Raw genomic sequence first — 27,131 nt, 5'->3', positions numbered from 1 at the left:
AAGCTCTGATGTAATAATATGTCTTTAACATAAACAAGGACAAGAATAGGTCCCAGCACAGACCCCTGTGGCACCACGGGGGTTCAAATAACCGATATAACGAACGAGATAATCTCGTAGGAAAAAATACGTCATTTATTGTTTTTGTCGACATGTTTTGGTCTGATAGAAAGTACAAGTTAAGTTTAGATTTTTGAAAATAAATTGAAATGTGAAAAAAGCTAGAATGGCGAGTGGAAAATTGGAAATAAGTCTGTATTCGTTGAAAAAGACTTTTTTTGTTGAGGGAGGCGGGTGGATTGACGACGACGTATTGGATCGAAGAGGCTGTGGCATGGCGTCCAGTGGCGCTGAAAATCCCCCTGGCGGAGTAACGGTTAGACGGAGTTCGCTTCTCGCCCGACGTCGTATTTCGCTTTTTGACTGTTTTTCCTTTTGGAGGGACGGCTCTGTGAATCCGTCGGTTTCGATGTAAATCGGGCATCTCGGATATCTCAACGTCGTCAACTTCATCAACTCTGGATTATTTCGAGGAGTTCCTTAACAAGATCAGATCAACAAACGTAAGTAGCCGAACGTCGATGGCCCGTTTGTTTTACCTGCCTCACTTTCGACCCCTCGATACTTCCGTCAACTGCAACTAGACGTGCGTTCAACCGGGAAAAATGGCCGACCCACGATTTCACCCACAGATCCACTTTTAAACAGTAATTAAAACTATTGCTTAAAAAAAAACAAAAAAAAAACGACGGATTTAACGACTATTGACAGCCATTCTCGTCCTATCCACGAACTCTGGCCGATGTTAATTTCAACCGTTTTTTTTCTCTACCCCATCAGTTTTCTTTTTTCTTGTTTATATATGTTGGGTTGTTTCACCCTCACCCTACGATTTCGATATTCCTTACGAATTTAATTTGTCATTTTCGTCCAACGTATGGATGCATAACGCCGTTAAACTGAACATGGTATGCTGATCCCGTTTCTGACGTATATCTGGAATATGATGGTCGGTATTTATTCTTTTTGGATTTAGTCGAACGATATTTTAACGGCCTTAAATTTATTTCATTTTCTTGGCATTTGAAAGGGCGTTTCTGTTAAATATTGATTTTCCCAAATATTGTGTGTGGAAAGTAGTCTGAAACGGGAAACCTTGTAACCGATGGGAAATTGGGTTGATCACAATCAACTTTACTGAGACTGTACAGATTAGCTTTTAGTGACGTTCGAATAAAAAAAATAGTACTTTTTAAGGTATAAAGTGATAAGGAATTCGCAGCTGGGGGAGAAAAATATAACAAAATTTTATTTTCTGGTATCGCCTCACTTTTCCCTCCTTCTCGCCGTACTTTACTCAAAATCGTAAATCCTCCTTTTTCCATTATTTATTTGTACATTTAATATTTTGCTTTTAATATATTAAACGTTAATATTAGTCCATAGTCGAAATAAACAGTCAATTTTCATGATTTACTAAGTTGGAGGATGAATCCGTTGCCATCACTAGTTTTTTAAATTTTAATTTTGTTTCAGTTACAGTCAATCACCTTCATACATGTGGGTTTATTTTATTCACCGTGTTCAATGTTTCGTCTAAAAAAAAATAATAAAAATAATTTCTTAATTTGTGCAATTCTGCTTTCTACAGTCTGATCCTGAGTCACAAACGCAAGCAAAATAGGCGCTCATTGAAATAGTATTTTTCTGTTTAAATTGCCAGTTTTATTACTTTATTTACATTATTATCTACCTAGTTACATCTGTTATTTAAGAATCAAGATCAATTTTCAAACAGCCCAGTTTATACATGAAACATTAATCATGTAAATTAAACAATTTTCAAGCCTTGTTCTTATCCATGATCGTTGATTCAAAGTAACCCTTATATCCCTTTATATATAATATATAAAACAAATATATATATATATATATAAAACAAAAAACATACCAGGTTCAAACATTAAATTATTTTATATTCGTGCAGAAACATTTTAAATTGCTCCTGCACACTTGCTCCTTTTGTAAGTAGTTTTAGGTGTGTTACTGGATCAACATTTCAATTTTAATTTTCAGATCGAAACATTGGTGAAGAGAATCAGAAAACTTACTTTACAAGTTTAAAGCATTTTCTTATCTAAAATCAGTTTATTTCCCTTTAAGACAATCTATATTACGTTATGGGATTAGGGTGTGGGGAGAAACTAGCAAGAAAGTAATTCGTGCCCTAAAAGTCACTGAATATTCTCTGATAAAAATAATTTTAAATAAACCACGAAAGTACGATACAAAATTGCTGTACAAGGAATTTAATGTTTTAAATTTAAAACAGTTATTTTTAAAATGTAAATGCCTTCATATGTTTAAATATAAATTATTACATAAATGAGTAAACTTATATCACACAACATTCATCTGATGCCATGATTTACCAAAAAATAATATATAATTACATAAAAAATAGTACATAATTAAAAAAGTAATTTGTTATTTTTCCATTATAGCCTGCTTTCCATAAATAAAAATACTTGTAGTGTATAAAAGGAATTGTAAAATTAACATTGTCTTTTTATGATAATAAAACAAGTAAAAAATAATATTAACTTAGAAAAAAATGAGAAACTTAATCCCTTGAGTCAAGAATGTATGAATCAATTTTATATAACTGACTGCAAATTTGAAATTACAGATATTAATTCTATTTTTATAAATATATTATATCATGTTATAAGAAAAATTGTAGTTTTATTTTTAGTTTTGTTAGTTCTATTTATACTACAATTTTTCTTATAACATGATATAATATATTTATAAAAATAGAATTAATATCTGTAATTTCAAATTTGCAGTCAGTCATATAAAATTGATTCATACATTCTTGACTCAAGGGATTCAGTTTATCATTTTTTCTAAATTAATATTATTTTTTATTTATTTAGTTTTATTATCATAAAAAGACTGTTAATTTTACAATTCCTTTTATACAATACAAGTATTTATTTAGCAGGCTATAGTGGAAAAATAACAAATTACTTTTTTAGTTATGTGCTATTTTTTATGTATTTATATGTATTATTCGACTGAATAAAAAAAAAAGTTTTTTTGTTTATTGTATTCATTAGTAATAAGTGGAAGTATTTGTACTTATGGAAAGCAGGCTGTCATGGAAGGGTAACACATTTTCCATCATGGCGAAATAATCATTTATTATTATTATCCATGATATATGAAAAAGTAATGTGTGATTGATTAGAATTATACTAAGAAAATAAAACCATTATATAACAAATGTATTTATTCCTTAATTTATATTAAAACACTTTGTTTCTTGCTTGTTTAGATGCCGCGAGGAAGAAGGCACAGGAGTATATCGAGATCTCTAAGCAGATCTCGATCACCGCATTACAACCAGAAGCGGAGGTATAGGGATTCTTCTTATGAGATGGACTACTACAAAAACTCATTTAGGTAGGTTGTATTTTTTTTTTACATTCTTAACAAATTATCTATTTTAGCATTCATTATTTTTTTTAATCTAGTATTTGTGATGTATATATATTTAGAAGTTTTGTGTTAACCGTTAATAGTCGATATAGTATTTAAATTTCTAAACTGATATAACACAAACAAGGGAGGAACCTTAATAAAAGAAAGTGTAGTTAAATTTAATACATTATAGATTATGTTAATAACAGTTAATAAATAACTGTTACATAATGTATAATTATAAAAAATAATTCACATGATGATAGTTTACATGATGTTTCTTTTATTGTATATTTCAAATTCACAAATTGTGCTTTGATCAAATTGCGTAAGAGAAATCTGAATAAATAAATTTTTAACTGATTTAAGTTTAACAATTATTATACTTAATTTAAATGAAAAAATTAAGTGCTTGTGCTACCAGTTAAACTAGAATTTTAACTGAAATTGTTACAAATTAGGTGCATCAACGATTTTATTATTTTCAAGATGATAAGAACATTGATAAATGAGAAGATATGTATTTTATCTTAAGCCGAGTATAATTCTTTTCAATTTAAATCACGGATATTGAATGAAACTATATACTGCTTTTTTAGTGGTGATTTATTTTACATTACTTAAAATACATTTTAGTAATCATTGGATTTTGATTTATCACTGCGATTTTTAAGATTGTTGTATGTGTACTAGATTTCAGCATTCCAGAATAAGTTCTCATTCTTGTCCTTGCTCACTGAGTTTTTGTTGTTGGCATAACTATAATGTTATCCATGCATACATTTTCCACACATTGTTGTAGAAAAACACAAAAAACAGTGAAGTCAAGAATTCATGAGGCATTCCCATTCAATAATCCGATATGACTGAATTTAGTACCACCTTCTTGGTTGCTTCAATATATCATTTCTGATATTGATTTTCAACTTTATTTCTTACACTGGAAGGGAAAGAAAATGGAGAAAAGATTCTTAAATTCTAGTGCCCATGTTAACACTAGTGGATGGGTGCTGGGTTGTTGATATTCCTCCATCAAATTCTATACAAAATCAATGATTGATTGATGTTCTAGTAACATCTCCCTCACGGTACTACATAAATATAATACAAACATTCATTCAATCATCCAGTCATATTGTATGACGTACCTAGAAGTTAGGATGATACCTATGATAACATTCTGAACATTTTAACCACTTTCAATGTGGTTATAATACCAAACTCTTAAACTCTCTCTCAACCAAGTACATTACTATCAGCATACATTCACACATCATTACAATCAATGCAATCAATATTGAAGTCTAATCAACTATTATAAGTTGTTAAGTCACTAATGCTCTTTCCTAAGTTAAATCACTTGGAAAGTTGCAGGGTTTGACACTACTAATAATTGTTTTATTGTTAATGTTACCTTTGAATGCCAGAATGGAAGATTCCCTAAAACTGATTTTTTAAGTATATGATAGCAATTTTACTTATTTATTTATTAATTTATTTTTTTAAATATTTGATATTTGGGTTTGTTCCGTGTTTATTTGGTTTTGATCGTAGATCAAATTTTGTTTCCTAGTGTTTGAATAGTGACTATAAAATAGATATAAAGATTTTCATTCGGGATAATGATCTTTAAGTAAAACGTGAGACAATTATAGATTTGGGAGATTTACCTATTAAGTAAGTTCTTGGTTGAGATGAAAAAGTTAGTGCCACGAGCAGCGGGATTCGAACACACGACCTTCGGCTGGTTCGGTGGGCTTGAACCCCGCTCGTGACACTAACTTTTTCATCTCAACCAAGACCTAACATAAAAAGAATAATTAATTGAAATAAGTAATTTGGTCAATTAGACCACTGAACATAAATGGATTACTATTAAGGTTGAAAGTATCCTGGTACGCAGCATTTTATTTTTTGTTTCATGTAATCTTGTAAGGCAACAGCGTTCCTAATCTTCCAAATTTACTTCAGTTTATACCAGGCTGTTCAACTAACGTTTTGATAGATCAAAGAAAATCCAATATCTAATTGGTTGCATGTACAAATTCAATGAGAAAAATGTATATTTGCGCCCAAACTCTGGGAATATCCAGTCTAGTGTAGTAGACCAGAAATTTAAAGGAGGCTGATTAAAAGAGATTGTGTGAACATCCTGAAGCTGTTACGAGGAACTAGATTTTTTTTTAATCTTTGTATTAATATTTTAAAGGGGAAATAGTAGATGTAGGAACTGGGATTTAAAGCTTGCTGATTAATTATCAACACCGAAGAGGAGAGTGTTAACATTAATTTCGGTCCGATTTACAAACCTTACCGAAGCTACGTTTTCAGTTGTGTCTTAGATGAATGTAAGAGTGGTGGCAAGGCTTCTGGCAAGGGGATCGTCTTCTATTTTTAGTGTGGTTTATTATTTATTCTTCATCGGAATTTCTTTCAATTACGCATTTTCTGGGAAAACGTAAAGAGAAAGTTTAAACGCGTAAATTTCCATGGTGACTGTAGCTAGGCAAGTTGAATAGAAAATATTCAATTTTGGCAATTTTTAGAAAAATAAACTACGAAATTCAATTCAACTCATTCGGCCCTTTCGGATAATTGACCACACATAGCACTAAATCCTCCGTTTTATGGAAAAAAACAATCAACCGGCATCAAATGGCGGCAATAATAACTCTCACACGCCTTCAGCTTTGTCCAACCACCTGGGACCACCTCTCGATGCTGTCAAGAAGGCCCTCACGGATCCCAGGATGGTCAGGGATGACCGTCCTCCGACTCAGCAGCTCCCGACGCCGAGCGCATCGCACATGATACTACAAAATGTAAGCGAAGCCCATCACAAAAATCCTCGCCGACAAAAGTTCTGTAAATCTGGCGAGGTCGTGTCTTCATCACAAGCGCGGACCCAAAATCACTCTAGGCTCACATTTCAAAATATCACACACACATTCACTCTCAGATGATAACATTCATTAGAAAATAGTGATCTCATCTATTTCCATTTTGTTACTCGAATTTATTTATTCATAATTACCATTAACAAAAAAACAAACATTCACTTAGTTGCCAGGGTTTCCTTATTTACATCTAAGAAATCTATTAAAACAGAAATGAAGCCGCTTTCGTCCAATCTCGATGTTAAGTGGAATTTTTTATTTGTTTACATTGGATTTGGTACAATATGATTGTATCTAATCTGGTTTTCTGCCCGTTTTCTTCCTAGAACATCTCAGTTTCGTGTAACACGGTTAGGATGAGAGGTCCGTTACGTGTCATATTGCATTTTTTTATTGATTTTTATTTTTAATGCGTTTTATTTATGATTTAATATAGCCCAAATGTTTAAAACGGTTACGAAGTACTCTATTCTTTTAAAAAAGTGCCATTTTTATAAAATAATACAGGAAATATCTTAAAAATTGGCATATTCTAGTTTTTTTAAAAATATTTCACAAATATAAGATCAATTTTGTAAAAGATCCTGTATCATTAAATGCGGCTAATTTGGTTTTAAAATTCATAAAATATAATTTAATAAAGTAGACAAAAAAATCTATTTTTAAAATTGCGAATTTGGACAATTCACAGGAATGCTCTTGAACGGTCAAAATTAGTAAATCCCAGTTCATTAAAAATAAATGGTTCTATGATACAGTTCTAAATGTAGCAGTTGGCAAAGGGTGGAACTTGTTTACAGACTTAACTTCTCAAGTTTAAAGACCTTTACGGCGCAAATTCTTCATCTGAATTTTCTTCCTATTGCCATCAAAACAGATAGGAAAAACTAACGTTTAGTATTTTTAGGTATAGTTAGCTTTTGCTTTTCTCTTTGTGGTGTAAAACTGTGATTATCAAATATTTGAAAACAGCTTTTGTTCCAATTGAGATTGGATCAATTAACGCGAATACTTGTTCGCTTTAGTTCGAACAAAATAATCTTAAGGGGCCACTGATTCACATATTACCTTAATCGGGTTGAATGAATACGAAAATAGCTATTGGAAGTAGATTGAATTTTTTGGAGACTGGTACTGACTGTTACTGCGATTCCGTTGCTGCTTGAACCTGATTGCGGTTCAAAAGTAGGCAGTATTGATAGCTTATAGGTGGGGGAGCAACAGGTTTTCTGCTGTTAGTTGGCAAGTATTCGTTCTTTGAGCAGGAGCCCCCGATTGCCCGCCGTACCGTTAACGTTTGCCTCCAAATGAACAAAAATGCCCCCCGAGTTAGTAATTTTTTATTTAATTTTTACAATTAAAATTGAATTAAATCGGAGCTTCGTTCTCAGTGATTTCCAAGTAAAAGCGCTCATGTATGACTGAGTTCGCTAGCATGTACATATGTTCGAATGCAGTTATGTATCCTGATAATCTTATCCCGTACAGCGTGCTTATTTACTCGTACTTTTTGTTACCTTAAGAGGTATTAAGTTTTAAGCTTTAGTGCCTTTCTTTTCACTATATTAGTAGCGAAGTTTTATCATTTTAAATTTTTAATTAAAAAAAAAAAATTGTAAGATTCCATTTGCACATTTTGGCCTTTGTTACAATGTAACAACAGAAAAAATGTATAACAATAATTATTATGTTTTGTCGACTGTGTATTAAAGTCTAACAGTTGTACACTAATTATATTTTGTTTTTTGGTAGGCTTTGATTTAAAATACGTACATACGTATGTAACGATTGTTAATTGTGGTCAAATACGAAGACGTTGATAATTTTCAACCTCGACAAGGTCGCTTTTTAAACGGCAACGCTTTATCCCTTATACGGTAAGTGGGTTGACTGTATCAGACACAACAAGAAAACCTCCAGTACAAAACCTTTTTGAGCATCAGTTCATTTACGACAACGTAGAAAATTTTCAATATAATTCTGCGTATTTTATTTGATTTTTTGTTTGCTTTTCGGGGGAGTGAAAGAATTTTATTTTCTGGCCTCTGGCGGACGGATTTTTCATTCAAACCGAAAGTACTGTTGAACATTCATTGTATCCGAGAAAATTTTTGTTTGTTTGATTTAGGATTGTCTGAATGACGTTGTGGAATGTAGTCAAATATTTATTTTTTGTCTTTCCACGATTTTTGGACACAAAAGAACGCGCTAATAAATTGTATAGAGAATCTCGTCAGACACTTTACTGATATTTATTTTCATTGGGTTGACAAATTATTTTTACTATATTATAAATTGAGCATTTCTGTGAATTATGATGGTTGTGTTGATGTTCTCTAGATAAGTAATATTCAAGGAAAGTTCATTTATCGGCCCACTGTTAACAGTTTATTTTAAATTTTAAGAAATATAGTTTTGCTTGATTGATTTTTGCTTGAGCTGGTCTGCAAAAATTGTAATCCATTATATTTAGTGGTCTGACTGACCAAATTACTTCTTTCAATTAATTAATATTTTTATGTAAGGTCTTGGTTGAAATGAAAACCTAGTGTCACGAGCGGGATTCGAACCCATGAGCCTTCGGCTCGTGACACAAGCTTTTTCAATTCAACCAAGACCTTACATAAAAAGATTAATTAATTGAAAAACTTAATAAACCTACATCACACCAGACCGTATCTCACGATCTCTAAATAATCATAGATATCTAATTAAATTTAAATGTATCTGTGTATGTTCGTTGACTATACAATCTTAATTTAATGTGTATGTTCTCTATTGCGTTGATGCGGACAAGCACTGTAGAAGCAAGTCAAAATTTACGGTTATATCTTTTAATATATGTTTTATTGTAATTTTTACAGTAGTATAATTTATATTGAATATATAAAACAATAATGATAATAAAAATGTAGATATTTAAGCGTTGACTTATCTATTAGTTGACTATCAGAACTGTATAGTCAGTTTTTTATGTCCGACAATGATAATATAAAAAAAAGTATTTTATGATTAGATAGAACATAGAAGGGGGGAATCGGAGATTGTTTTTCGTCGCAGAATGGAAGGACGATCGGTCGGTTTTACTGATGGTTTAAAAGGGGATTTTCCACCGAAGTCGGTTGATTTTCGTTTTCCCAGCAATCGGTTGAATTGAGAAACGGCAGTTATTCCGGAAGACAGTCTCTGTTGCAGCACGGAGCGGGCCGAGCGTTCTCGTTTGCACGAGAGAGGCACTTCTGCAGAACGGCGGTATAAAAGGAGCCATAGGAGATCGCCAACATCGCGTAGACGGCATAGGAGACACAGGTCGTCTAAGCACCGGTCTTCCAGGCGCAGGTCCTACGAGGAGGACTTTTCGAGCCCCAATCGCCCTGAGGTGAGTTAACTTGAATCAAATTCTTAGGTAACCTTATATGAGACACGTCATTGCTAAGAGGATTTCTTTTTTTTTCTCCCGATTTGTGCCAAATACCACACGGTCAACTCACTCAACACATTATTAACAAGCGAAAGGAATTGTTTTATCTCATCTCTCCCCCTTTTCCCCTTGTATCACGGAAGTCTCATCTAGGAATATAAAAACAGCTCCATTATCCGCCGCCCTTGTTTGAAAGAAAGAGACGGTTAAATCGGAGGCAATATAAATGGTAGTTTGGCGTAACTGTTGGACACTCGCCCTGAGTTTGTTTTATTAATAGATAAGGGAGCGAGTTGGCAGTGCCGTCGTGTTTTTGAGGGAAGGAAGGTGCAGGCGATAGAATGAGAGCCGAGGGATGGGATCCAGAAACGAGGGAAGGTCTTCTAGATACTCGAGATCGTCGACGGTTAGTGTCGCTCAGCTTTTCACCGATTCGTGTTCCAACCTGATACAGAGGATCGCCTCACGGGTCCGAGGGCCGTCCGCGAGTGCCGACACCCTCCATAGATCGAGGAACAAAGCGGAAGACGAGACGCCCCTATCTATGCGTAAACCGACGGCACCCCTACCTCCGGAAGACGAACCTTCCACCTCCACCACCACCTCCACTTCCAGGAGCATGCGGTCTAACTACAACGGATCACTCGCGAGAAGTACTACGAACTCGTCTCTGGCCGGCAGGAGGAAGCACACAAACGACGACGACTATTCCAAGCGTTGGATGACCGATAGCGTCTACAGACTGACCAGTGTGAAAAAAGAGAAGAATCACAGCCCCCTGAGAGAGGAAAGGAGGCGTAGAAGAGCTGCCGAAGACGCCACGAGGAGAAAAAGTGCCACGTCCAATTTGCCGAAAGAAGAAAAACTAGCGAGGAGCGCAACGACGGTAGTCTTGGCAGAAAAAGCGTACCCATATGTCTCCACTTTGCAGACCCAGTCGCCCCCGGGACAACGCGAAAAGACTCCCTTCAGGAGACGGCGTTTACGTCAAAACGACGTCGTCGTCGATATCCAGACAGACGAAGGACAAATGTCCGAACGGGCCGCGAAACGAAAAGAAATCCAGTCACTCATATTGAAATACTGCACTGTTGACGACGGTAATACGACAAATCATCAACAGCCTCAGCAACAACAACAGCAACAACAACAACATGTCACCGTTTTAGAAAAGTGCCAGCAAAAATACTCGTCTTTTTTGAATCCACGCGTAGCCGTAAGTCGCTTTAAGTATCTCGCTTTGTGTTTAATTTTGGGAAAAGTCTCAGAAAAAAATTGGGCAACACCCCCTCCCCCGCCCATCTTTATCCCGAAAATAAACCGATGAACCTTGTAACGAATTCCATACCCTTACAGTTTGTACCTATATTTATGCACAACTTGTGAATAAATATAATCTTTCCAATCTATTAAAAAATTATAAAATCGATTAAAAATTAATTATTTCAATTAAATAGGTCAATTATGGCTGCTAAACATATAAGGATCAAAAAGTGATATCTTTTTTCGTCTGTTAGTAATTGTTGTATTAAGTGCAATAATTTAAACTTGTATTTTATATTTTTTTTAATAATAAATTTATAAAATCATTTATAATTTTAACATAGCAGTTGAGATAATTTTTTATCACTATAATATTTACATACTTTTATATAACATAATACTTTTTTAAATAATATATTAAAAAATAAATATATTATCTGATATATTAAATGTAAAGGCTATTGATTAATGCCAAATAAACGTAAATTATTTACCTAATTGCTTTTATATTAAACAAGAAAACGTTTTTGTTCTGGTTAAAAATTGTTTAACAGTTTTATTAATTCATAAAAGATCTAACATGTATGTAGGGGTGAGGGGAGGGTGTTATACTGTTGAGTTCATCCCTCATTGTTATTAGAAAAACATAAATTCTTGACAGCTTAATCACTTGCATTTCGTAAATTCATTTTCAAACTTTCAAACATTGTTTGTTAAAAAACAATCAATTTAAAATTTTAAACAATTTAATTATTCAATTAAAATTTAATTAAATAAATTATTTTTTTATTATTTAATAAAAATACTTAAACAGTTAAATATTTGACTCTAAAATATATAATTCAATCTAGGCTGTCGTTTTTGTTGAACTAAAACACTAATTTTCTTTAAACACCTTTTAAAGGTATATAAATAAAATTGCATAAAACGAATTCCTTTAATGCATTTTGGGCCACATTCCGAGTCCCTCTTCAAAACTACAATTTTTTAAAATATAATCCACAAAATCTTCATTTTATCAAAACAGTTAAAATCAATATTTATGTACATACCTTATTATTTGAGCTAAGTAAAACTCAGATAGATTCGAAAGATTTCATAAAAGGAAGGGGGCACTTGCTTATACATAACTACAACCTAGATTGAAAACTTTTACCACCAAACTAATACCATAAGAAAATAATTAGAATTACATAATTCAAATTTCGCTGTAATTATTGAAATAGTGCTACTAACTGCAATCAATCTTTCCTCCTATACATACATGTTTTTGCAAACCCGTCATTTATTAATAACCATTTCTTATTTTAATCATTTTTGCTATTGAGAAAATATCTAGTCTTGTTTTTAAATACCAATTACAATTATACCAATTACGAAAACATGTACGTACATGTGTAAAAATAATGTAAATTTTGCTTAAGTTTTCTACATATCCATATATATTTACATATTAACTATGTAAGTCATGTCTTGTGTTCTAGCATTGACATTCTATATGTTTTAAATAGTTTACTTAAAAACATAATAAATATTTACTGTATTGGAACGTGTTTTATGATATTCGTTAAATATTGTATAAAAACAGGAAAATATTTATTAAAGAACATAAATTATATAATGAGGAATGGAGATTTTTAATGAATTTTTTTCTGGGGCTGTTTTTTCTATTCCTTGCATGGACGTTTTGATGTTTCCTAATATCGCTAATACTAAGTCATTTTTAAAATAAAAAGGTTGAGTTTCTTTTTATTACTCCTAGATAGTTATATCTTTTACAAGAAAGAATTGTTAGCTATGGTGAAAAAAAGAATGCATGCCGATAATTTTGTCCCAAGAGATCATGGAAACCGGTCTGATCGCAGTGAGATCTATTTTAGTTCTGTGTTGAGTGAGTGTGTGTGTGTGTCGGTTAGTGTGTAAGGCCAACTATGTTGGGAACACACAATCTCACATTTTTTGTTGCTTCTAATGTGGTAATGGCACGTTTCATTTGTTTTACTATTTACCTTTAATTTTTTTACATCCACTTTATTTCACATTGTGAGCCTAGTGTGTTGTGCGTGTGATGTGGACACCCAAAAGAAAATTCACAGTTTTTATTTTATTTTGAATTCAATTTTTTCTTTTGGCATAAAAAATTGTTTTATGAGCCGTAGTCTTGTTAACAAAATGTTGTTAACGCGGCAAACGTATGCCTTTTTTTCTCCCCTCTGTCTATGAATGTTGGGCGGCCTCTCTCGCTGGGTTTTGTTGGTGTGGCCTTTGGTGGTGCGCAATCGCGGATGATGACACACACACCTTGGTGGAAACGATGGCATGGACTGTGATGATCTCGCGGTATCTACGAATCTATGATGACATTGTATGGTCCTGAAATAACTCCTTCTCCGACTGGTGGACAGAGCCCAACTACCAGAGCGCCTTCAATCCAAGACGATAGTGACGGCCACCTGATATACCGCCATGGGGACATACTCCAGAGCAGATGTTCGTGAACCATTATTGTAGTAATGTACCATTAACAAAGACCCAAACCACCGTTCTGCAAGTTAATTCTTGTATACAATTTACATATACATATTTATTTATAAAATCATATTATTTATACAAAAGATACCAAACTCCCTCCACAAATTTCATTCTTTTTATTTTATGTAATTTGCAGAAAATTTATCTTTTCATTATTTTCCATATAGACAAAATGAGTTTTTTGTTGTTTTTCTTTTCTATTTCTATTTTAAACTTGTCTTATTTTTTAATATCATGAAAATTGATATTCTTTATTCTTACTATAAAAAATGACTATGTGTTCAAATTAATTAGTCAGAAAAAATTAATTTGGACAAATAGATTTTTTTTATGACAAGTACTTTTTTGGTTGTGTACGGCCTTTCCTAACAGTGGATTTTATAAACAAAAAGGTGAAAAATTTGGTGTACAATCATATTCCAAAATTTAAATTTCAATAATTTACGTAAAGCAATTCCTTTCATATAGGAGACCTTAACATCCAACTTGCAATTGGATGTCAAACCACATATTTTTAGTTTTATAAGTACATATTTTTTGATATGTTCAATTAAAAAGCCATGGGCTTTGCCGGAATTCAAACCGAGAACTTCTAGCATTGCAAGTACAAGTTTGAGCCCTTTATCACTTGTCCACCGCAGCCCCTAACATGCATACAAAATTATCTTATAACATTTTGGCTTGTTAAATTCATTTTTCAACACTTTCACAAAACCAATCTGTTGAAAAAATGTACTTAACTTCTTTTCAACCCACTCAGTTAATTTAAATGGAAACATTTGTTAATTTTCTGTTACTTGTTCCTTTCTTACTGCTAGCCTAGTTACAGTCGTGTAATATATTGATATTTTCTTTTATAATAGGGCATTGCAATTGGGGACCACAGTAGTCGAGTGGTTAGCGAGTAAGTCTCGGCTTGAAGACCCCGCTATCATGGGTTCGATTCCTATTGTTGCCTCTAGATTTTTTTTCAGGCACTCCTTCCTCCCAAAAAAGTATCAACCAGCATTCTTTGGCTAGTATGGAAAAAACATTTAGTTTACTTTACAAATTAAACCTACTTGTCCAGAAGGGAAAAATTCAAGATCATGTGAACTAATGAAACTACAATTCAAAATATTTTTTGAAATTTAATTTTTCCCTTTTATATACATTTTACCACTCTAATAAATCCACTGATAGATAAACCTAAATAACCAAAAATAGTAAAGTTTTTGCTTTAAAATATTGGAAAAAAAACTGCATGAAATTTAAGGGGACGGAAAGGGGAAGTAAAATGTTAGGGTAAATCTTCTCTAAAAAGAAAGAAAATTAGCTTATTTATTATTTTTCATTGTTGTATTTTTTCTTTCATTTTACCCTTTAACAGACAAGATCCAGGCAACTTTAGGAGAAGGAACGTTTGGAAAAGTTGTCAAAGTTAAAGACCTTCAGACGTAAGAAATTAACATTTTTATGTTTGAAACTGTTATGAATGTATAGATATATTTTTTTTTTCCAGAGATGAGATCTATGCTTTAAAAATTATAAAAAATGTTGAAAAGTACAGAGATGCAGCAAAACTCGAGATCAATGTACTTGAGAAACTTGCTGAGAAAGATCCTATGAGTAAACAGTGAGTTTCTTATGTTATGTGAAATAAATCATGTAATGAATTATAATCTTATCGTCATTTGTAGCTTGTGTGTACGAATGATTCATTGGTTTAATTATCATGGGCACATCTGTATAGCATTTGAGATGCTTGGTCTCAGTGTTTTTGACTTCTTGGTAAGTTTTGAACAAATATTAATTTTTCGTTCGATAATTCTGAACGTTAATTTTAGAAGGAAAACAACTACCAGCCGTACACTTTAGATCAAGTCCGTCATATAACATACCAGGTGTGCTACGCAGTTAAATTTCTTCATGACAACCAACTGACACACACTGATCTCAAACCAGAGAACATTTTACTTGTAGATTCAGAGTATGAAGTTGTTTTCAACGGAAAAAAGGTAAAGTGGATTGCTTGATTTTTTTCTATTGCAACTTGTAATACTGTCATACTTTCATCACACACACCATCTTTATACACACAGCATTACCTTAAAAAAGTCAATACAAAGGACAAATTTATTTAGTATTTTATTTTGATTTTGATAATTTTTTGGTGGCATTTATTGATAATTAATTTTTATTTGTCTTTTAACGCGGAATCCAATGTTGTTTACAATGTTTCTCTCTCCTCTCTCTCTCTCTCCCCTCTTTCTTTCTTTACATTTTTAATAAGTCCTACAGTATGAAGGGGGGCATCATGATCATGATTTTCCTACTCAATTATCAGAGTTGGGGGGAAAATTGTAAGCAGGTGCTTCTTGCTAAGCAATATTTTTTATGTAGGATAATTTGGGGTTCCAAACTTACAACTTTTTGGAAACTTATTTTAGAAACTATTCCTAACCTATGCTTAGCCAGGGACACTTAAAATTAATGTCACAGAAAAAGAAATTTACCTACTGTCACACTTGTGTTTCCAATTGATACTGCTACTGGTAGAATGCTGTGGAAACTGTATATTAAAAAATAATAGCATATAATGTTGTTTTTTATATTTATTTAACGCATGGTTTAAAATACACAAAAGAAATGCCACATGCTTATTACTCAAATCACCTGCGCCCGACAGAAGGTTAAACACTTTAGAAACAATATTTAATCAATTTTATGATTATGTCAACATTTCAATCTTTACTGAGATCATCTTCAGGGCCTGGGATTTATAAACATTGTTTAAATTATACAAATACATGTAAGATGTGAAAAATGACACATCTACACAGAAAACAAACACTGAGTGAGTACAAATACTTTGAGTCTAAAATTTTTAGCATTGTATAAATTCATTTTTTCACATCCTACATGTATTTGTATAATTTAAACAATGTTTGTATATCCCAGGCCCTGAAGATGATCTAAATAAAGATCAAAACATTGGCATGATAAAGAAAATGTTTTTCTAAACCTACGCCACACCAGACCGCATCTCACGATCTCCAAATAATCATTAATTAATGGTCACTAAATACACAAATAATTGTAATGTTGTAAAGTGGAGTGAGATAATTAAATATTTTTAAAAGAAATTTTTCCCTCTTCTAGAAAAGAGATGTGAGGAGGTTGAAAAATTCTGAAGTTCGACTCATTGACTTTGGCAGTGCAACCTTTGACCACGAACATCATAGCACTATAGTGTCGACGAGACATTACAGAGCCCCTGAAGTCATACTTGGTAAATATCACCTTTTACCAACCATTTGGCTATGTACTGAAGTCTTAATGTCATTTTAATCAACAATTATTCTCTTTAAGAGTTAGGTTGGTCACAGCCGTGTGATATTTGGTCAATTGGGTGCATCATGTTTGAGCTATACCTTGGAATTACACTGTTCCAAACACATGACAATAGAGAACATCTTGCCATGATGGAACGAATCCTGGGAACAATCCCGTACAGGTATAATAATACATCATAAATAAATATTATTGAAACATTTTTCAGATTTGTGTCAATATTTTTAAAAATAGAAAATGATTACATTGCTTGATAACATAATATTTCATTTGAGATAGTAGGGTGAAATCTGACACAAATTTTGGATGACTAATTTTGCCCTACATTTCAGCTAAATCAATTTGTCAGTATATTAAATTTATAATAAATAATAACAATAATACCTTTTTTTTTAGAATGGCTAGGAAAACAAAAACTAAATATTTCTATCATGGTAAATTAGACTGGGATGAAAAGAGTTCGGCAGGAAGATATGTTCGTGATAATTGTAAACAGCTCTATGTGAGTCTATTTATTGTTTTATTCTCTTGGACAAAAAAACAAAACAAAAAACATGACTATTTTAAAAACGAATTTCTATTATTTAGAGGTATATGATGAGTGATGATGATGACCACAAACAACTTTTTGACTTGATCAGCCGGATGCTTGAATATGATCCAGCTGACCGAATCACGCTGGCCGAAGCACTTAAGCACCCTTTCTTTGACAAGATTCCCCGGGATAAGAGATTCAGTGACAAGCACGATATACGTGATTCCATCAAAGACACAAGGAGTCATTCGTTAAGCAGATGAGGCAGATTTCTGCCAGTTACCTACTGGCCAACTAGTGAAACTTCGCTCCAGGAACCTCAATACTTGTCATGATGAGATTCCTACTTACTTTTTGTAAATATTCTATTTAATTTAAATCGTTTTCCCACCGACGAAAAAGATTAAAACTTTTTTCGGGTACATTATTGAAGGGAACCGATGAAATAAGGAAAGTATATAAAAATGCAATTTTTAGAACTTAGAACGATTAAGATTTTTATATAATTACACAAAACACTGAATAAATGTAAAATACACAATATTAAAACAAATTTTAATGCTATTTTAATTGTATAAAGGTTATAATGATCCCAAAATGAAATTTTTCACTGGGAGAAAGAATACTTTTCCTGCCTTAATAATTTTTGTCGTTTTTAATTATTATTAATAACAATGATTTTACTTTCTACATTGGAATATTTGTATAGAACATTGATCGATGCTGCTGCAAATTTTTGAGTATAGTGAGTCATAATTTATTATTATATTTTTTTTTTTGTAATGGAAATACGTGGGAATGAAATCTCTGTACTTTTTGCATAATATTGTAAATAGTGATTTTATTATTTTCTTGCTCTTCAATTTCATTCCTCCCAATAATTTCATTCTTTGAAAATATACTTGTTCTATTTTGTTAAAAAATTTCATTTTCTCCCGTTATTTATTTCTGTAAAGTTAGAGAAGACAATGTGTAATATTTTAAATTACAAAATTATATTCCTAATATCTAGCAATTAATGGCGGTCCACAAATTACGCATGTCTGTTAAAAAATTGTTCTCATTTTTTTGTTTTGTTTGAGTTGGCAGTACAATCAGGTTTTGGTGAATAACAGGTTTGTATAACATTACTCAAACATAAACTAGGGTGGTAAACGTAAATAATGGACTTCGAATTCAATAAAACCTAACGTGTTACAATCTTTTTAAAGTATCGACCACTTTTATACTCATGAATAACTTTTATCTTGATATGGTTATGGATAAAAAGACATAAATTCAGTTGTCAAATGCCAAGGTTTCAACCTATTTTAAGGTCATCATCAGGGCAAAACATTCTTAAAGTTATCTACAAATTGGCATGATTGTATTTTTAATAAATGGTTTCAAATTTCTTTGAACGGGGCATTGGTGGCCGCAATGGTTTAGGCATTGACACTGCACATGCACTCATCATGATAAGATAAAAGTCCCAGCTTCAAATCCAGCAGCCCTGAATTTGAACCTGATGTAATTACATTTTTTTTCCAAAAACACTAGCGCCCTGATAAAAAAAATAGACTCAGTCCCAACATGCAACCTTAAATGATCTAAAATAAGTCAAAATCTTGGCAGATAACGATTGATTTTTTTTCAGACCATACCAAGATCCAGATGATTTGTTACAATCTTATACAATTGCTTAATGTTGATTTATAACCTATGAATAAAAGCATAGGCATCAACAAAAAATCTCAAGGTGATTATCTTGGTGTTTTTCTGGTTTTAAGAGTTTAAACATTCACCCCCAATCAGAAGTTAAGGCAATTTTACATGTGCTTTTTCCCTAAGTAAGGATTAATTAAGTTTGCTTAAACACGAAAGGAACATTTTTACTGAAATTCTGAACCTTTCAGTATGTATTTAATTTAATGATTTATGTCATTACATCACTGAGAGAACCATCTTCAAAAATGGTATACTTGTCTAGTTAAATGAGGAACATGTAAATAATTTTATTCATCTTATCAACTTTTGTGCAATAGTTGTTTTGTTAGAAAAATTGTGCAATCTAGAAGATAATAAAAGAAAATGTTGATAGGAAAATGTTGATAGTACTGAATACCACAGTTGGTTTCATAACAAACAAGAATATAGATGTTGGATTCAATAACAGAAATTCTTCACATTCTCATCCAATTGGGCAATAAAAATAGTACTATCATTTATATTTATGCATAATAAACATAAGAAATTTAAGCAAGTCTTAAAACTCAATTTATTTAGTGAGAAAGAGGTTTGGTTAATGCTGCTTGACCTAATTGTAGATCTATTTATGTCTAGTGATCTAATTGACCAAATTATTCATTTTTATGTAAGTTCTTGGTGTAGATGAAAAAGTTAGTTTCATGAGCGGAATTTGAACCCATGAAGGTCCCTCTGGCATAAAAATTAATAATTAATTGAAATAACTAATTGTAGTATAAAATAAAAGCTCTTAGCACGAATATGGCACAAGTTGCAGAAACATTGCAAAGATTGAAAAATATAAGGATATTCTTTCCGATGTGGCTTAAATAAAAAAAAAAAAAAAAAAAAAAACAAAATATGCATATGTACATGTGAAATGTACTGTAAAAGAAAGGTTAACTCTGAAAGTGTATTAAACCACTTATGAAGAGGAAAAAGTGACCAGTTTACAGAATGTCAAAACGTATTTCATGTTTTGCAAATGGTAAAATTTAATTAAAAATTGTAAAATTATGTCCATTTTATTTTTTATTTATAATTTGGTAACTATTATTAGAGATTACAGCTGGTAGAGGTAGAACTTTTTTATGAGGGTATATGAATACCCTTTAAGTACCTTTAATTGAAATTAAACTAAGAGGCTATATGAACCCTTTTTTTAAAGAATCGTATAAGGAATCAAATAAAAAGAAAACAATTTGATCAAATTTGGGTGCCAGGCATAAGACAAAGAAATGAGAAAATAGGAAAAGACTCCCCTTAGTTTAAATCATAAAAAATAAGATTAATGCTCACGACTAGTCAGCGTAGGCGAGGTAAGGTTTGCATATCAGCAAGAAAAATAGGTAAACAAGGAAAATAGAAAATAACATAGAATAAGGTAATAAGGCAAGGTATAATTAACAAATCAGTACAACACTCGTGATAATTGGTAGCAGAGTGAGTCTGGAGCCTTGGACCGTCCAGTCTGGGGGGACAGCTAAGCTTCGCTTGGCCAGGAGAGGTGTGTCATCTCTTAAGGCACTTTTTTACAGTATGTTAGGTTCACTAGGTTCAAACCCGGGTCCTTTACCTTACCGTGATGACTGCCATGTATTGTCTAAACTGTTGTAGACACAGACACCCCCTTACAGTACATAGTAAGATAAAACTAAATATACTAGTAGCAGCCTAATTAGAAATTAAATATAATGATGAAAACCCGATCCAACACACACCTGCACATCACATACATGTAGACGATTCTTCTGCGACTTCTTGTGGCAACCAAGCAATTCCTGCTTTGTGCAATTTAAAACGAAATAGAGCTCATGAGAATTACATGCAGTCTGAGGTGAGACCTAGTTAGGCTCTAGCAGCTACCAACAGCTAGGCCATTCCAGCTACCACTGCATCAGTTTTTGTCATATTCACTCTTAAATACTCAGTCTTAATCATTTATATACCATTCACTCAGAGTGGTTGAGTACTCAATATTTCTCCATCACCCTCTACACATATAACTATTCCAATTGAGGGCCAACGGGGTACTCATATTCTGCCATCAGTCCTCTCACATTATACATTCACGTCAATAAATATATTCATTTTCAATTTACGCAAAGAAAAACACGACGAGATATCTATAAAAGTACTATATACAGTAAAACAGTTGTTTCCTCCAAAAATAAGAACATAGGACTAAAATACTTGCTGCCGCTCTCAAACACAATCCTCACATCAGTTGGCATTCCTGCCCGCTTGCTATATAGAGCCAAGGAATGATGATCCTCAATTAAGTGAGATACATCAAGCAACCTTTCTCTGCGTGCCGGTCACACGCGGGCTTTGGCCTAAAAGTAAGTGTTCTTTGTGAAGTGAATATGAGCCCCTTTTTCTGTCCAAATTTTCCGAGGCCACCTATCACCGATATCCATCTACCGACACTATACTAGTAAATAATACCATAATTAATGATAAAAAAAGATAATTGTCGTATGAATGTAGACTCTGAGATGGTATGAAAAATTTAAAATTATTTCTATTTGGAGGATAAACATTAACGAAAATAAATGCACCTATTTTACATATATCTTACGAAGCAAAACCCCTCACACAATATTCCTCAACAACATTTCTGTTCCTAAAACTGTGTACGTTACCTTGGGTTCTATCTTGACGTACGTTGAATCTGGAACGGAACAGACACATACAAATTAAAAAAAGAGACGCTACGGACTACTCTATAAACTTTTTGACTCAATTCGACCATATCGACAAAAAACAAACTGACCCTCCAAAACCTAAACCTCCAACAATTTTCTCTCTTTTCCCTAATAATCCCGTCTATAATAGTCCTGAAAGGCTGACCATTACCCCCTTTTTTTTCCATTGTCGTCTCCTTCACCTCAAAGAAGCCGACTTCTCATAGAAAAATTATTTATAAATTCATATTAATATCTTATATTTATTTTCATAATTTAAACAATTTTTTTAAATCCCAGGACCTGAAGATGATTTCAATGAAGATGGATACATAAATCCATTTATGTTTAGTGGTCTAATTGACCAAATTATTTATTTCAATTAATTATTCTTTTTATGTAAAATCTTGGTTGAGATGAAAAAGTTAGTGTCTCGAGCGGGATTCGAACCGACGACCTTCCGCTCAATAAGCCGCTACTCAAGAAGGTTCAAATCACTTGAGTCACGATAGCCCAAGTGGTTAGAGTTGCCGAAGGTCGTGGGTTCGATTCCCGCTCGTGACACTAAATTTTTCATCTCAACCAAGACTTTACATAAAAATAATAATCTGAAAGATCGAAACATTGCCAGATAAAAGAAAATGTTTTTCTAAGCCTACATCAAACCAGACCGCATCCCACGATCTCTAAATTATACACTAAATTACGTTACAATTTTTGAGACCTTTTTTCACAGTATCGTTAACTGAAATTGACTTAAAATATTAGCTCTGTCTTATCTTTATAATTAATTAAATGTCTACTTGAAGTGAAGTTGAACCTTTAAATTTACGCATTTACTTCACCGTACACGACCTATTTATTCTCTGTAATATTTTTATGTAAACTTAATTGTAAAATACTAAATTTACGTTAGTCGGCCCAAAGAGAGAGAAAGTGCAGTAAGGTAATTTAGTTGTTAACTAATTAATGCCCTAAAACCTTTGTTCCCGTTTAATTGGTCGCCTTCAAAAAGTTTTACGGACTTTTCTCCCGTTTTCCCCGACCCGCGGCTTTCCCGAAGACTGGGAAATCTCGTCCACGCAAAAACTTGTTCAACCCGTAATTTTACCGCCATTATAAGAAATTTCCCCCTTTTCAGTTGCACCGTGAACATCTTAAGAACAGAAATTGCTTTGGGAAATCGCCTTAAGGGAAACTTTACCCTATTTGTCACAACGTCGAATATTTTTGCCCATTAGAAATAAATAATTCGCAAAGTCCATTAAGTCCCAGTGTGAATATTGATAATAAAACAATAATAAAATATCCAGCTGTTGAGTTTTTGCTCAGTCGAAAAAAAAATTACAAAATAATTAACTGTTTAAATTTATTCCAACGTTACTAGACCGTTCTTCCGGTAATGAGCGCCGTGCGAGCCTTTTTAACCGTTGCAACCACTAGCTCTCCTAATTTATAAATTTTCAAAAGTTTCAAATATTTATTTATTTCTGCTTGAATATAAAAATAACTAATTCTAAATATATAAATAAATTAATATAAACAACCTACAAAAATTTCTAATTGTACTTAATCAATAGAAAGATCTCTTGTTTAAAGATAGCTATTTTCTTCTCTTTGGTTCTGTTGAATTTCTCCACCGCGATTATGTTCTTTTTTAATTTACTTTAGAACATTAACTCGAATGAAATTTAATTAACACAAAGCAATTCGCTAAATCTCTCATCTTAATTTCACAAAGACATTTTAACTTGTTTGCGCCCTTGTATTTTGAGACTGACGGTCTCACAGTTCAGCCATATCTTGTATTCGTTTCCAACTGTTGTCGAACCGGCCTGGTGAACATATCGAATATTTTATTGAAGTCTTGAGGAGCAGTCAAGAATGGGGTGGTTTAGGAAAACACCTTTTACATTTTTTTGCCGACGTTTCGACCTTCATTTAGATCATCTTCAGAGCCTGGGTAAAATACAAAACCACACTATATGTGAGTATGAAATACTTGGTTCTAAATTGAAATTTACATCTTAAATTGCATTTTTTCCAATCAACATATGTTTTGTAATTTACTCAGGCTCTGAAGAGGCCCCGAATAAAGGTCGAAACGACGGCAAAAAAATGAAAAAGGTGTTTTTATAAACTACCTTATTCTTGACCGTTCCTTACGACTTCAACAAATTATGAAATAACATCACTAAAAAACACGAATCGAATATTTTTAAATTGATCGTCTGATGAATAAAACTTCGTCGTTATTCTCGGATATCGTGGTTTGTCGTCTCACCCCTACTTTCGTCGATCGAACTCTTGTTCCTGTGGCGTGGTAGTTGTCTCCACCACGAGGTAAGGGTTTTCCGTTCCTTTTTTCCAAATCAACTTTTCTCTCCGATCCTCTATCCCCTTGGAACCGTCGTCGGTGAAGAAAAGGAGCCGCTGGAAGTCAGGTGAAATTTATTTCATTATTTTTCTCTGTTCAAATTTATTTTATTTTATTCGGTTTTGTTCGTTTTCTGTTTTTAAATTTAATTTCATCATCATACAGTATATTGTCGGAAACAAACTTTGTGCTCATGGTGCCACTCTTTACGTTTCATATCAGTTACTACGTCTACAAAATTAGAACGAAACGTGTAGTATTTAGTGACTGTTAATTAATGATTATTTGGAGATCGTGAGATGCGGTCTGATATGATGTAGGTTTAGAAAAACATTTTCTTTATCGTGCCAACGTTTCGATCTTTATTGAGATCATCCTCAGGGCTCAAAGTGTGTGTTTTCAGTGCAAATGTTATACGGTTGAGAGTCGTGTTGAAAGTGTTTGTTCGTTGAATTCAACACTCCACCCGACACAAAACCGTGACACATCTACCCAGAAAACACACACTTAATTACAACGAAACGATCAAATATCCAATTGGGCTGACTACGGTTTCGTAGAATTAAGATATGTCTTTCGCCAGGAGAGTTGTGTAAGGGCTGACCGAAAACAGATAGTTGCTGTATAGGATTTTCAAAATTGACAGTTTCAAAAACATTTTACAATAACATTTCTGATGAAGTGCGGACTTATTCACCGACTCGTGACCAACCACCACCAAAATGTTGCCTTTACATCAGGGTTTCACTGAGCAACAGACGGAGTTTCGTACAAGCATTTAAACATAATATAAAAATAAAATTCATTGCTCTAAAATAACTGTTGATACAGAATCCTTATTTCTGGATGAAAGTTCGCTTTACGATTTTTAACTGCCAGTCCGTTGATTTGAAATTTCACAGGAATAAGTGCATGAAGACTTTCATGTAGACAATCTTATCAGCCATGATCAGTCATAGTTGCAAGGTACCTCAATTTTCTTGGCTAGCAGTGAGTTGGAGCAGTCGGTTTCTGGTGTTTTCCATCACTAATCGGTGGTTACACTGTCATGTCATCCCAGCCAGTTGCAGCCAATAACACCAGAACCTCGATGACAGCTTATTCAACTAAGATGACCACTAATCAGCATGTGATCAAGTTTGTCTCATGTAGCTGAGACACCTATAAAATTGTTACTTAAGTTGCCATCCTTCCAACTCCGACCACTGCCATTAACAATCCCAGACATCTCTTTTCAACAATACAACATCAACACCAACCAATAAGACATTTGGAACAAGAAGGATTATCATGACTAAAAGTGTTGATGGCACTACGTGGGTTGTTACTGTCCCTTCAAGTATATTCCTAAAACACTGTCCAAGTGGCAACTCCTGGCCATCCTCAAAATTACAAGGAACTCTTGGCACACCGCAACAACAAATGGTTCGAATGACAAAAAGACCAAGATATAAAGAAGCAAGTCATAGGACTGATGCCTGGTCAACATTAGTATAACTCTCTGACGGCAAGCTGGACGGGTTGAATATAACAACCACGCTCTGCTACTATGTGTGAGCTTTCCGTCTTAATAGAGGGAAAGCTTTTACTATTATTAGATCCTCTTTCCCAAATTATAAAGTTATGTGGAAAAGTAATAAAAATGTGTAGAGATTAGTGACCGTTAATCGATAGTTATTCAGATATCGTGAGATGCGGTCGGGTGTGATGTAGGTTTCAGAAAAACATTTTTTTTATCGTGCCAACGTTTCGATCTTTTGAAGATGATCTCAATAAAACGCACGATAAAGAAAATGTTTTTCTGAAACCTACATCACACCCGACCGCATCTCACCATATCTGAATAGTAATAAAAATGCTATTTCAAATTAACAAAATGGAAAGCAAATTTACGAAAATATCCTCAAAAATCCTTAAAATAGAAAAATAGAAATAGACTATAGAGACTAGTTATACACAGAATAAAATTGCAAATAAAAAATTAAACTCATGATACAAAGTAACTAAGTCAAATAAAATAATTATTTGAAAATAATTTTGATACATTATAAAATTAAATTAATCCTGCATCCTACAACAATCACCTAAAACCAACATTTATTATCTTTACCATCAACCAACATTTTTGAAACAACATCTTTCAAATCATCGTAATGGAAGAATTTTTAATTAAAACACGAATTTCTGATCTCATTTAATTTGATTTTCATTAAAATAAGTAGGTATGTTGTAATTAATACAACGATAAAAATACACACAATATAACAAACAAGAAAATACGAGTCTCCGGTTTATCTCTGAATGCACATATAATATTCAAATTAATTAAATCTATCAATTGTAGTTCAGTTTAAAGCTTTTTGATCTTTAGACCCTCGGATTCTCCAAATTCGTTTATTAGTCTTGCTTTTAGGTCTGACTACGGAGAAAAAAGATGTGAGGTCAGAAACCATTTCTGCCACCTCATCACCAATTCATCCAAGTATGTCGTGATATTTCGTCTTTCATTGGTAGTCCTTGGCTATTACTCAGCTTAGATAAACCAAACTTTTTTCCTCAGAATTAAATTTAAGTACAACATGAGCCTCTTGATCATGCCCATAATAATATTTTTTAAGAACATATTAGCAGGGAAATTCTTTTTAGTTTTAAAAATAATTATTGATGTGCACATTTCTTGTGTTAAAGGCGTCAAAAGTCTTGTAAAATTTAAAAATAAAACGTGTTTTCTAGTAGAAAATGTTTGATGAACTATTGTATTGATATAACTTATAATATTTAAAAACAAATCAAGAATGTCAAGGGTATCACTTGAGTAATCAAGATTGGATGGTTCCTTTTAATGAACAGTGTCTTTTTGAACAGAATGACTACC

The 27,131-nt window shown here is 32.9% G+C and overlaps 1 protein-coding gene across 7 annotated transcripts; it reads left to right on the top strand.

Annotated features, from left to right (window-relative positions):
• The first annotated feature begins 364 nt into the window (after positions 1–364).
• LOC106660775 (serine/threonine-protein kinase Doa) lies at positions 365–17,786 on the top strand. Of its 7 annotated transcripts, none has more exons than XM_014383689.2 (12): positions 365–563; positions 3,341–3,468; positions 9,579–9,762; positions 13,473–13,557; positions 14,969–15,035; positions 15,101–15,214; positions 15,279–15,369; positions 15,426–15,596; positions 16,741–16,870; positions 16,951–17,095; positions 17,329–17,434; positions 17,521–17,786. In XM_014383689.2, the coding sequence occupies exons 2-12, from the start codon at positions 3,341–3,343 to the stop codon at positions 17,728–17,730; spliced, it is 1,431 nt and encodes a 476-aa protein (XP_014239175.1). In that variant the 5' UTR covers positions 365–563; the 3' UTR covers positions 17,731–17,786. The 7 variants fall into 7 exon arrangements, with proteins under 7 accessions (XP_014239175.1, XP_014239174.1, XP_014239179.1 ...); XM_014383688.2 differs by having other exon boundaries at positions 9,567–9,762; XM_014383692.2 differs by lacking the exons at positions 365–563; positions 3,341–3,468 and adding an exon at positions 7,619–7,711.
• Positions 17,787–27,131: the final 9,345 nt, after the last annotated feature.

Source organism: Cimex lectularius, unplaced genomic scaffold, assembly GCF_000648675.2.
Source record: "Cimex lectularius strain Harlan isolate CLEC.00 unplaced genomic scaffold, Clec_2.1 scaffold24, whole genome shotgun sequence".
Taxonomy (NCBI): Eukaryota; Metazoa; Arthropoda; class Insecta; order Hemiptera; family Cimicidae; genus Cimex; species Cimex lectularius.
The sequence above is the reverse complement of the archived record's forward strand: the minus strand, read 5'-3'. Positions and strand labels throughout refer to the sequence as shown.